Here is a 13,800-nt window from a genome sequence, read left to right as displayed (position 1 = left end):
ATCATGTCTACTTTCGCGCTTAGCAGTTTTAACTATAGAGAGATGGAGATGCTATAGGGGACCACTTCAGTAGACACTCGCGTGACTTAATTACTCCTCAATCGAGACAGTGCTACCTCTCGCGTAGCCACATGATGGGATGTGTGAAATCCAGGAGAGTAAACAGAATTTTTAGAGGATAGGGAGGGAGGGAGTTAAACCATGCCTTATGTATGTTCATGGGAAACTTCAAAATAGGGGGGGGGGGGGGCGGACATCTAACTCCTGCCCACACCCCTGAACACGCACTTCTGGGCTAGAAGAATATACGGGTCATGGGCGTGGCCAAGAGGGTGTTGGCTAAACCAGATTTTTAAATTTCGCTTGCGTATATACTGAACACATACAAATGCGCACACACACATACATAAGGTATGTCTGAACCCTCCCCTCCCCGAAAAAACTTTCTGGCTGTATCTTGAGATAGGATCAATCTTGATGAAGTGTGAAGCAGGGTTCCACCGGTCCTCGCGAAAAGAGCCGATGCGACGCGTGTCCGCTCTCGTCGCGCGCTCGTAGCATTCCTCATGCAAGAAGGCAGACGGGCGCATCGCGTTCCATTCTCACCGACCCAGTCTCGATGGGCAAAGGCTTTCGCCGAACACAATTTGGAATTTGCAAAGTGTATTTCAATTTTTTTGCCTCACGAATCAACTGCAACTTATATATATATATATATATATATATATATATAGTCTAGTAGATCCTCCGTGAGCGGTCACAACGTGGTTTATTTCGACGTTTCGGCCTAGAGTCTGGCCTTCATCAGCCGAAACGTCGAAATAAACCACGTTGTGACCGCTCACGGAGGATCTACTAGACTATATGCAACGCTACGGCCACTCAACCACCATGCCTGCCTATATATATATATATATATATATATATATATATATATATATATATATATATATATATATATATAACTTATTTAGAGTAAAGTTACAGTGATAAGTCGCACGCTTTAAACGCTTTCTGTTCCATACAAGTGAGCGCACTAGAAGCTGCGCAGGGAGGACGACGACAAGGGGGCACGAAGATGCTCCTATTCTATTCGTCAGCGCACGCAGTGACCCTTGTACACTTTCAATTTTTTTCCTTTGAACTTTGTGGTGTACACGTATACCGAAGGAGTACGGCCACCAGCGTGGGTCCGGTCTTAGCGAGCCGCAGGGCACGCGTTAACCGTCGCCGTGGCGGGAAACACGATACTGCTCAAGTCGCAACACTTTATTGTGGCAACACAAAACGCAGTACAGCCCGTTGCAAAAAGGCGCGGCGGGAAAGCAAGTAGGCTTATCCACGCCACGGGCACAAAGTACTACACAGGGTGCCACGAGCACGTCTCCGCGGTAAAGGTAATCCACGGAGACACCGGGACAAAGGGGCCCGGTTGCTCGAGCGAGGGCAAAGCCGCTCGCGTTGGCTTCGAAGGGAGACGGGTCGGCGTAGCTAGGCCACGCACTAGGACACCGTACTGCCCTTCGGCCGTGAGTACGCAGCGGGGCAACAAAAGGTGAGCGTTCGCATCGGGCGCGAGGCGCCGTCAGCGAAGTCCGACGAGCCCCGAGCGACGGGACTCGACGGACGGAAAAGAATGCGTGGCTCACCGTTTGAAGTCCCGGACTGTACTCACTGCTCCCGACGCAGCGCGCGAAAACCTCTCGGGAGGCTCCCCGCGCGGCGCCACAGTCAACATCCGCTACCGGGTGAGGGAGGTAAACGTCACTCCGCCCTTCCCGGCGCGGCAGACAGCAAAGGAGGGCAGACATGTCGGGACATGAGAATGGCAGGAAAGGCGGTAAAGCCCGCGCAAAGGCAGCGGGCCAGCCTCAATTCCCACATCCCCCTCTCCTAAATTTGCCCTTTACCGGTCTGCAAAAGGCAGCCGGACGTCACTCATGCAGTTAAAATGACACTGCTATGAGCGACAGCTAACCTCAGTCCAGCCCTGTTACTGCTGCTAAAAAAAAAAAGATTACAAATGAGGAACAAAAACATAAATAACAAAATAAACACATGACACTATACAAATAACTGCGGAAGGGAGCACAGAAACGTGGCACTAGTGTTCGTGGTGCTGAAGGGGGATAGCGTCCACTGCGCGGAGGGGCGGAAAGGCGTGACAGTGTCCGCTGGGTGCGATGCCCGAGTGCGAGGTCAGAGGTACGGGAGGGGGCTCACTGATGGCTTGTTGCTGCTCTTGATAAGCCGCGAGTCCGACGAAAGCCGCTTCGGTTGTTCGGAGGCCCCGCATTTCTGGCTCGATGACGGAGCTGGATGTTGCGGGAAGCCGGGCCTCTCCGGTGGTCAGGGAGGCCGAACCAAAAATGGCTGCGAGGCGCCCTGGCGTTGGCGGGCAGCATATAGCTGCTTTCAGCTGGCCTCGCGCAGGAGCCATGGTGGAAAGGCAGCGTGGCTTTTTCGGCGACGGCTGAGAGCAGAGCACAGCCAGACGGTCTGACGTCAGTGGGTCAATGACCCCCCAGCACCTCCAGCGTCCGCATCGATGGGGGGAAGCCATCAAGCACTCTTCGCGGGCTCGCACTGAAGCGTCACGCACTTACACACGCACGGAAGCACGCACACACACCGCCGACAGCTGCGCGAGCGTAGGCGCAAAGCGCCCTTCGTCTCTCTCTCTCGGCAAGCACCGACACACAAGGTCACACACAGATCCCTTCGCGGTAGACGAAACGAACACGAAAAAAAAAGTAAAAAACAGAGCAAAACGACACTCAACATCTGGCGAAAAACATAAAACACAAATAACACTTAATATTAGACATAAAAAACATAAAATACACATGGACACTTAAAAAAAAAAACACTGGCAGCAGACAGGGCGGGGTCAACTTCTTTACGAGAAAAGGCCGTAAAGAAGCTAACCTATACTGAGGCTAGACAGTAAACTGAGGGCCTTCGGTTGCGGAGAAGTCCGCCGTCCGGCGCGAAATCACAAAGGTGACCGCTTCCTCAGATTATACCGGTGCGGGGTCCGAATGCGGTCCGCCGCTCCGGGTGTGCCTCGTTGCTGGCGCGAAGTGCCGCAGGGCTCTGGCGCGAGCTCGTCAGACCGTGAAACAAAGGGTTTCAGATCTGCGATATGGGCACGGCTGAGTTTTCCCGTATGGGGATCTTTCAGCAAGTACGCGAGTGGAGTGCAAGCTTTCTCCACTCGGTACGGACCAAGCCACTTAGGAGCGAGCGAGGTTGAGAACCCCTTACTGGCATCGCTAAGGGCGTGGTTGCGCTTCAGGACAAGATCGCCCACCTCAAAAACTAGGTCGCGATGCTTGCGGTCATATTGGGCCTTCTGCTGAGCCCTGGCCGACGCCAAACTTTGCCTTGCTTTGCAGAAAGCTCGACAAAGCCTGTCCCGAAGTGCCGACGCGTAAGCAGAGCAGTCTGCCGGCGCCTCCTCGTCCTCGAGCTGGCATTGAGTGACGCTGGTCACCGGATTTGCCAACTCCCTTCCAAAATTTAAGAAGGCGGGCGAGAAACCAGTTGAGCGACTCTCGGATGTTCGAATAGCGAACGCGAGCTCACTCAAATGGTCTTCCCACTCCCTTTGACTTTCGGCAAAGGCCGCCAACATCGGTTTGAGCGTACGATTGACGCGCTCCGTCAAATTGGACTGGGGATGGTAGGGTGAAGTGGTGCAGTGATCAATTCCGGGGGAACGGCACGTGACACCAAACACCCGAGCGGTGAAATACGAAGCATTGTCAGTGATGAGCCTTTCCGGGAAGCCGAACCGGCAAAACACTTCCTGCAGCTTCTCAAGCACCGCTCGCGCTGTCACCTTCCGAAGTGGAAAAAGTTCCACCCATTTCGAGAAATGATCAGCGACTACCATCAGGTGAATGAACCCCTGCTTACTTCTGGGAAATGGTCCCATTAGATCGCAGGTGGCCACTTGCCACGGACGCTCACTGACAATCGGTTTCATCAGACCGGGCGGTTTGCCACCCCTTGATTTCACCGTTTGACAGACGCGGCAAGAACGGCAATAGCGAAAAATGTCTCGCTTCATGCCAGGCCAGGTCACAACGTGGCTCAGTTTTGCAAAAACTTTCGAGCCACTCAAGTGACCGGCCATGGGTTCGTCGTGAGAGGATCGCAACAGTGCGGCTCTCAGACTTTTGGGCATAACCACCTTAAACGGGTCTATGGACTCGTCGTCAGTGGCTATATACTTCAGCAGGAGCCCGTCATGGTCCAGCAAATATGAATCCGCCGGGGACTCAGCGACACACGCTGGTTCGAGCCCCCTATTCGCGCCCGCTGCAGGGCAAGCAGCGTCACGGCGCTCCGTCTCGTCGAGACAGTCGTTATCGGCGCCCGCTGCAGGACAAGCAGCGTCACGGCGCTCCATCTCTCTGAGACCGTCGCATATTTCGCGACAAAACGGGTCACTTTGCTGGGCCTTCAGAAGCTCTTCTCTGCTGAAAGCGATGCCCATTCTCCCAAAATGGGGGAGTCTGGTATCGCGCCCACTCAGGACCGCAGCAACAACCGCTTGAGTCGGCGTTACGGGTTCGCTCTCGGCCTTGTGGCCTTCGGAAAGCTCCCCCGCTCGGCCGCTTCGCGGTGCGCCGCTTACCTGGTTAGCAGCCAAGGTTTGTCCGCATGGGGACTCACCCTTCACGCCGAACGGCGGCGAAGCTGCTGTTTCGCCCCCGACGCTTGCAAGTGCTAAGGCACCGCTAGCAGCGGTCGCACCGGGATCAAGGTCCTCGGCCGACAGTGGGGCACGAGATAGCGCGTCAGCTACCACGTTGGTGCTCCCCTTTCGATACTGCACCGAAAAGTCATAGTGCTGTATCAGGAGAGCCCAGCGCGCCAGCCTGCCGGCAGGCTCACGGAGCCGCATCAGCCAGCTGAGCGCACTGTGATCCGTTTGCACTACGAATTTCGTCCCATCAAGATAGACGTCAAACTTCCGCAGTGCAAACACGATGGCGAGGCACTCCTTTTCGGTCACGGAATAATTTTTCTCCGCAGAGACCAAGGAGCGGCTGGTAAAGGCCAACGGCTGCATCAAGCCATCGTATTCCTGTAGGAGAACAGCTCCTAAACCCAGATCGCTCGCATCAGTTTGTACAACGAACGGTCTGGTCAGGTCGGGGAGCTTGAGCTGCGCTGTCTCCGCTATGGCGTTAGACAGTCGGCAAAACGCCTCCTGCTGCTCAAGTCCCCATTGCCACTCGGCAGACTTACCCAAGAGTTTGCTCAAGGGCGCCTGCAGTCGGGCACAGGACGGAATAAAGGAACGGTAAAAGTTGACCATTCCTAGAAAGCGGCGAAGGCCACGTACGTCCTTGGGCACGGGAAATTCGAGAATAGCTCGAAGTTTCTCCCGATCCGGCTCTATGGAGCCTTCGCCCAGCGTAAACCCGAGCAACTGAACACGGGTCTGCGCTAATTGGACCTTAGCGGGGTTAAGTGTCATCCCGGCGGTCCTCACCCTCTCGAGTACATCGGCAACATGGGCCAAGTGCTCTTCGAAGGTTCGTGAATAAATCACGATGTCGTCGAGGTAGCACATGCAGTATGACCACTTTGCTTCCCCGAGGACGCGGTCCATGAGTCTTTGAAACGTCGCAGGAGCATTGCAAAGACCAAAGGGCATACGAGTAAACTCGAACAACCCTCTGTGGGACGTGAACGCAATTTTACACTGGTCACGGGTACCCATTCGGACCTGTAGATAACCTTTAGAGGCGTCAAGCGTAGTAAAGTACCGTGCATCACCCAGGTTACCTACGATGGAGTTTATCGTGGGGAGCGGATAGGCATCCTTACGAGTCACTCCATTCAGACGGCGATAGTCGACGCACAGGCGATGACTGCCATCTTTCTTAGGCACTAGCACAATTGGAGACGCCCAGGAGCTAGACGAGCGGCGAATAATGCCAGCCGCAAGCATGTCATCTAGCAACCCATCGATAATCTGCCTTTTGGCGAGATTGACGGGCCTGGGGTTACACTTCAAAGGAAGCGCGTCACCAGTTTCGATCACATGGCTCACAAAATCGGTGCAGCCAGGTTGATCGGTGAAGAGCTCGTCGTACTGACATAACAGTGTCGACAGACGAGCCTTCTGTGCTTCATCCAACTGAGTCGCGCAGGCGACCAAAGGATGTAGTGCCTCTTCGTGTCGTGCCGGTCGATCCAAGCAGGGGTTTCGAGCCGACGAGCGCGGAACGCCAGGGTACGACCCCGGAGTTGGCGCACGACACGGTTCGTGCCGCGCCTCTCGTTCCCAAAGGGGACTGTGAGAGGGCAAATGCGGTGAGCGGGGGCTTGGCCCCGAACTCTGCGCAGGGCACGTTTCCGACGCTTCTGCCGCAAAGGCGACGGTAAGCGCAGGCGGGCTGATGAACGGCTTGAGTTGGCAAAATGGGCCATCACGATAGCCGCCATTCGCAATGTCCACAACGATACCGGTTTTAAGGAGAAAGTCCCGACCGAGAATCACTGGAACATTGAGCCCTGGAAGATGAATAAGACGGCAGCGTCTCATTCGATCTCCCCATCGGACAGTCAACCTTGCAGCGCCTGCCGAATGGGCCACGCCTTTCGCAAGGGTGAATGTCGTTCGGCTGTCCCGCAAGCGCACCGAGTGCTTCTGCAAGTGGGACACCTGTTCGCCAAACAACGAGGCGCTAGCGCCCGTGTCCAGCAAAGCCGAAAATTTACGGCCGGCAATGGTGACCGGAATGAACGGCGCGTGCGTATCAGCAAGAAAAGTGCTTGCCCTGCACGCAGAGGGAAGAAGCAAAGGTTGGGTCGGTCGTGCATTCACGAACGACCCGGAAGCCCGTTTCCCTGCCTCGCAGGAGGCCTGGATCCGGTGCATTCCCTTGCTATGTGCCCTCTTTCACGGCAGCCGTAACAGCGCACTCCATCACGGTCTGTATTCCCAGACGGAGCAGCTTCGAGCTGTCGTGATCGGCTCGCTACGTTATCGTAGGATACGTTTCTGCGAGCCGCACCTCCAACATTACGTTGGGTCGAAAAGCGTCCGTGTATGGAGGTTTCAGGTGGAGCAGCGCAGGCTGCCCGCCTTTCATGCGTTGGTGTACACGTATCCCGAAGGAGTACGGCCACCAGCGTGGGTCCGGTCTTAGCGAGCCGCAGGGCACGCGTTAACCGTCGCCGTGGCGGGAAACACGATACTGCTCAAGTCGCAACACTTTATTGTGGCAACACAAAACGCAGTACAGCCCGTTGCAAAAAGGCGCGGCGGGAAAGCAAGTAGGCTTATCCACGCCACGGGCACAAAGTACTACACAGGGTGCCACGAGCACGTCTCCGCGGTAAAGGTAATCCACGGAGACACCGGGACAAAGGGGCCCGGTTGCTCGAGCGAGGGCAAAGCCGCTCGCGTTGGCTTCGAAGGGAGACGGGTCGGCGTAGCTAGGCCACGCACTAGGACACCGTACTGCCCTTCGGCCGTGAGTACGCAGCGGGGCAACAAAAGGTGAGCGTTCGCATCGGGCGCGAGGCGCCGTCAGCGAAGTCCGACGAGCCCCGAGCGACGGGACTCGACGGACGGAAAAGAATGCGTGGCTCACCGTTTGAAGTCCCGGACTGTACTCACTGCTCCCGACGCAGCGCGCGAAAACCTCTCGGGAGGCTCCCCGCGCGGCGCCACAGTCAACATCCGCTACCGGGTGAGGGAGGTAAACGTCACTCCGCCCTTCCCGGCGCGGCAGACAGCAAAGGAGGGCAGACATGTCGGGACATGAGAATGGCAGGAAAGGCGGTAAAGCCCGCGCAAAGGCAGCGGGCCAGCCTCAATTCCCACAACTTGCAGCTTACTTTCAGTACTACTTCCAGTGTGATTGCGACTACACGCACATGTCCCTAGTTTCATCTAGGAACCTTACGCGCGCGGTGGATGTGGCGTCATCCCGCGGCGGCTGCCACATCCACCATTTGAAATTTAAAGCATTCAATCAATGCTATAAATTTCAAATGTTTCTACACTACTGCTATATGTAGTACCATCTAGTCGTCTGTGTAACTATCCTTTCTTGCTGTGGTTCTCATTGCCTTTTGTTATTACTATTAACTTTGTTCTTCGGTAGATGTGTACATACGTAGTAGCAATTTGAAACCTTTTCGGCCCACTCCTGTAAGAGCCTGTTAAGGCTTACAGTATTAATAAATAAATATCAGTAATGCAGTCTTTCGACAGCACCACAAAACACCTTTCAGTCCTTATGGCAATATTCGCAACTGTTCACAAAACTGCAAGAGCAAGATTTCTAAACGAAAACATGAAAGCAAACCCCTTAAACTGCGCACTGTGTGTTGCACGCTGTGCCAACATCGAGGTGTGGTGATGCAGTATGATGCAACTTGAGGTAAAATATACAGCAGTGGCAGTACCACCAGGGTGATGCTTGGGATTACGAATAGCTGTGTCCACAAATGAAAAACAGGCACCAAGTCTGTAGCGGAATGCCAGTTCTTTATTTTCTTCCAGCAAAATAACACAACTTGTTTCAATCGTGCCGTCTCTCACAAAGCTCAAAATACAGATCTGCAAAACGATGTACACCACGTCACATAGTAAAAGTGGACACATAGTTACCTACCACACAGCAGACATCATTGGCGCACAGAGGACGTGGGATGGGACAAAAATAAGGAAATCTAAAAACGAAGGCGCGGCGTCGTGTACACCTACCACTAGGCAAGAAAGGTACTCCAATATGAAACAGGTGACTCACAACGCATGCACATGAAAGAAAATATGAGATTCGGCAAAAAAAAAAAAACAACTGAAAAATGAGATTCGTCAGCCTGTCAGTGCGAATACCATTGGGTAACTGAATGGACAGCGTGCCATCACAGCTGCCCGTTGCACCACGAGGCCCTGCCAAATGAGCCAGGAGTGCAGTCATGAGAAACGTAATATATATGTATATATAAAAAAAGATGCCGGCGACACTAGCCTTTAATGTCGCTCGTGAACAGATGCCCTATGTGACAACTTGCTTTTAAGTTTCGCTTAGGCAGTGAGAAAAAACGTCATAGCTGCTTGCCCTGCGCATTTGCACTGAATGGCATGGGTGCTGCTTTGTACGTCTACCGCACTTGATGTCCATCAGGCACGCGCCATTAACCTAGATGCCTTCAAAAGCTACATGTTCACTAACTTCCGAGCCTCTGAATGAAGTTGTTTGAAACCTCATGAACATAAAAACAAACTTTTGTAGAGAGCACCCGAGTCACAGCACAGAGCTTAGGAATATTGTCAGATCCTGGTACTCACGCAATCACATAACTTATAACCAGTGATCTCAGGCAGCATGTGCTAAGTTCAGCTGCCTGAAGAGGTAGGTGACCGTAGATGTCCTGCTCAGCTGGTAGATAATAAACTTTAAAGCCTCACTTGTGCTTTAATACCTCACAAAACTGCTGCACATCAATAATACACAATGTGATAGTTATAGCTAGTAATACACAATAGCAGCCAGGTGACTGCGCACCTCGTGCATTCATCTTTTGTTCAACGTTAATAACAGTGCTGTGCTGTCACCTTTTTGTTCGACTTGAATAAAACTGAGACTGTTATGCTGAAAACCTGCTATTGTAAGAAGCACCGCCTTTTGAAAATTTCGTTATCTGACAAACATCTTGCAATGAGATTCCTGATCTTCAGATCTTGACCTCTTTGGGACAAATAGTTGCGTGCCATTACGCCCTTCTCGGCGTAACCATCAGCTTGCAGTGGACAGCCAAAGCATACACCCAAGCTTCCTTAGGTCGGTTTCATGCGGCCATCGAACACTCCATCACGGCATTGCTGTGCATCATGACGACGTTCTATCAACCCCGTTTCTTCAAAAGTGGGACAATAGCAATGGCAAGAGAGTCAGATAATGACAATGCCGTCATTTCGACAAGCTGATGAGAAAGACATCTCGCCGTGTACACCAATACCTTTGCGGTGACGTGATGTAGCGTGATAGCTACAAGAACCTGGCCTTACCCTTCCCTTCCCGCAGTTCCCTCCCGAGCAATGAATAAGGACGACACAACAACACTGGCAGCCCTTCTTCAAAGCTTTGGGCACAAAGAAACAGAGATCAGCTAGCATAAGAGCAGCTGCCTTCTTGCAATACGTTTTTTGTGTTTGTGGTGCCATCTAAAAACATGAAAAACGCACATTACACTATGTACAAACTAAAAACAGCGCAAATAGCCTCTTGAAGATGCTAAGGACTTGTAAAAGAAATGAACAGGACATGAAAAGGAACACAGTAGGCCTATCTAGAGAAGACTCTAAAATGGAATGTGCACTGCAAGAGGCTGAAGCCCGGGTCTGTGCTTGGGCCCCCCTCCTTTCCATCAACCACTCCTCTCATCAGGGTCTTGTGACCGCGGAGGACGGTAACTTTATTCTGTGCCAGGGGCCCGCGCAGGGTTGCCGGCAACAGCGCGAAGAAGCCAACCAGCAGCGCGCTGCCCTCTCCCACTGGCTGCACCCCACACCACATGCAGCGCACACCCGGATAGTCCGCGTACCCCTTAAGTTCTCGACAGTGGTGTTGCGATACACTTTCAAAGCACTGTGCAGGTGTCATCTTTTCAAGGTGACCACGTTTCTACAACCTTTAAAATACAACATTGTAAAACGATTGCTATTTGCCTCGTCAGCTTCTTTACATTATAGCTGCACGCCCGATACTTTCCCACCAGGATCACTATATTGATGTGTTCAACGTGCTCGTGACTTAAATGTACCATAAGCACATCGTTGAAAAGAAAGCACTTGCATGTTAGATTATGATTGTTTAGGGACAAGACAACATAAAAAGGGAGTCAACTTTTTGCAGACGACAGTTCTGGCTCACAATAATCAAGTCAGTATGAGCCCCCCCCCCCCTTTTTGTTTTTTTGCACATGAACTGTTCAACACGCACCTACCTAAAAAGCTATCTATGTACAGGCAGATGGTGACAGGAGTGTGGCTCAACGTATTACCGGCCACGCAGTGCCATTGAAGAGAGCCCCAAGAATCTTAGCAACTATCATCGTAAGACCAGACTACATGACAAAAAAGCGATCGAAACTTTCTAGGAGTGCTCAACAGCATTCCTTATTCAAGCAGGTGTTGCTTTACTTTCACCGGTGTCCATACCCAATGTTTTTCTATCACTAGCATTAAAGAGGAACACAGGAAATGCTGTATGTTTCCGAAACGCTAAAAGCACACCCCAGACAGGAATAACACTAAAAGTGTTTAACGCAACCTACAGCGTCACGGCGCAGCGCCAGTCCTTAGTTAGAAACACTGTCTGAATGCCAACTTCATGAATTTACCCTAAAAGATGTTGCTGCTGTTGAGAATTACTTGGCTATGCCAAAGGCAGTGATGCAAAATGCCCACAAAATTGAGGGCTGACATATTGGCCACAGCGTTTAGCGCCTTTCTCAACCTTGCTCAGCTGGGATTCGGGATGACAGGCACAGTTGGAATGGGTGCAGCCAGTGGAGAGAGAGATAGCGAGAGAGCAAAGCCAAAGAGAGCTTTCAGACAAATGTGGCCAATGCCGAAGGAGACGTGGTCTCGGGCGGCCGTTGCTGTTGCAGTTGCTGCAGCTGACGGCGCTGCTTGGGACCGTACTCGCCGATGAAGGAGCCATCCTCCCCAAACTGGCCCGGGTCACCCTCTCCATACTCGGCCATGCTGTCGCTATCGCTCTCCTTGGTGCTAGAGTGCAGCGAAGTCCGGCTGCCACGCACCGGGGCCTGCTGGGCACTGGAAGGCAATGAAGACAATTTCAAGACAAGGCCATGCCCTATGCTGCTGATTTCCCACGTATGGAATATAATTTGCAAGGATCACAACATAGACATTAATTTCAATGAGTGTAATTGGAACGACAGTCATACCTGCCTGAGAAAGCTTTCATCCTACATGTTAGGGCAGACAAAGACACAGGATAAAAGTCAAGACACCAGAAACGGCAACGAAAACTGAAGATGCGCGGTGTAAATAAAAAAAGGCATGAAAACTTATCTGTGTATGCCCATGCCATCGCCGAACATACTAATCTAGCATGCGTGAGTGAAAAATAACTGATAACATGAAAGATAACTGATAACTCTCAAGGCATTAAATTTCATCTTTGTGCAAGTTAAGCGACGCATGCACTGCCACTGTTATCGATACCCCATGCCTCGATAATAAGACACATTTTTTCATTCTTATGAGAGTAAAAACAGCATATTCATCGAATTTCGGTGTGCGCTTACACTCTCAACAATTTAAAGGAAGATTAGAAGGTGAGTGGCCGATTAGCGATCTGTTATGCTCAGATAAATTCTGTTTAATGGAGGTATGTCCTACGTAGAAGTCGCTGCAGCTGAAAGGAACCTTGTACCACACCTGTACAGCAATTAGTGAATTTGGTCGTGTTTTACCAAATAAATATCGTTACCCTTCTTTTTTACTCACTCATTCTTTCTCTTACAAATTTATCTAGCTAATTGGCAGGCCTAAAGACAACATTATTGTTGCGTCTATTCGCTACTTCAAGATATACAATCAATGTAAGGTATACCTTTGAGACATTTCTTCCTATTGCTTGAAAAAATGACAAAACTGAAGTAACCACAGAGCACATGCATGCACAGTCAAGCTGAATACTGCATTGTGGCGTGCTTCGATAGCTGAAGAAATAAGTAATATTAGCAGTATACACTCTGTGCATGGCGACTGACGCGCTGCCCCATGGCTGTCAGAGGAGGCAAGAGCCCGAGCAGAACCAAACGCTCTCCCAATGCCTACTAGCACGTAGTTTATTGAAATTACGGATTGCTGCATAGTCGATTGCACCAAAAGGTACACATCGCGTCCTGCGGGAATGACGTCTTACAGTTTCTCGAATCGTCCCTGCTTTTTTGGGCAGCGAATCAAGTGGATCACAGTTGTGAGACACAAAAAGTGTTTGGGTCCCGCTCTCTCTGCCGTCTCTAGTCCTGCTGCTTAGTGCTTGAATTGGTCTCAGGCACCACCTCTGCAGGTGCAATGATCCTTTGTGATGTTCCTTCTGCCATAGAGCTGGTAAGAAAAGAAAGTTATGCAAGGCATTTTAATTCACCTCAAGGCTGATGGAATGCTTCAATGGACCTTAAATATTAATAACTCGACATTTACCCTTCGCAGTTTTGGGGAATGCAATGAGCAGTCAATTAGTGCTTTGCTGGCTGATAGAACCATAAGTTAAGGGGCAAACTGAGTTACGAAGAATATTACCATAAACACAACCAGCCGCCCAGCAGCGCTATGCGAACGAGGTAGGGTCAAGGTAAAACTTTGATGGGTTGGTTCACTCTTATTAAACTGGCGCACCCTATGCACACAGGGGATCGGCCATAAAATTTGCGGTGCCTTGTTATATAAAACAATTTGTTGATAATCTCAAAATGCTTAGCAATACATCATTTTTGAAACAAGTAATTAGCTTAATATATGGAGAAAAAAAACACTAACACAGTTGAAGAATAAGCTTGGTTTAGATAACCTTGGCATTCAGTTCGTTTCGTTTCACGTAGTAAATCACGTTCGTCATCGCAAACGCTGCACCTAGTGCTGAAGCCCCAAAGAAAAGAACACCTGGAAGTAATAAATTTAATTACATCCTGCGAAGTGGTTCATCAGGAAGTCTTTTTTTTTTTTGGTAAACAATCTGTTGGGAAGAAATTATGCAGGGCAAAGAGCAGCAGAACTAC

General features: G+C 51.0%; 1 protein-coding gene across 2 annotated transcripts in view; it reads right to left on the bottom strand.

Moving 5' to 3' along the window:
* Nucleotides 1-8,503: 8,503 nt before the first annotated feature.
* The window catches only part of Nrg (Neuroglian), a 43,252-nt gene continuing 37,955 nt past the window's right edge, over nucleotides 8,504-13,800 (bottom strand). For both annotated transcript variants that reach the window (XM_075873062.1, XM_075873061.1), the window contains exon 8: nucleotides 8,504-11,824. In XM_075873062.1, coding sequence (XP_075729177.1) covers nucleotides 11,596-11,824 — 229 coding nt within the window. In that variant the 3' untranslated portion in view covers nucleotides 8,504-11,595. The remainder of the gene's footprint in view (nucleotides 11,825-13,800) is intronic.

The sequence above is a fragment of the Rhipicephalus microplus genome, chromosome 9, assembly GCF_043290135.1.
Source record: "Rhipicephalus microplus isolate Deutch F79 chromosome 9, USDA_Rmic, whole genome shotgun sequence".
Taxonomy (NCBI): Eukaryota; Metazoa; Arthropoda; class Arachnida; order Ixodida; family Ixodidae; genus Rhipicephalus; species Rhipicephalus microplus.
The sequence above is the reverse complement of the archived record's forward strand: the minus strand, read 5'-3'. Positions and strand labels throughout refer to the sequence as shown.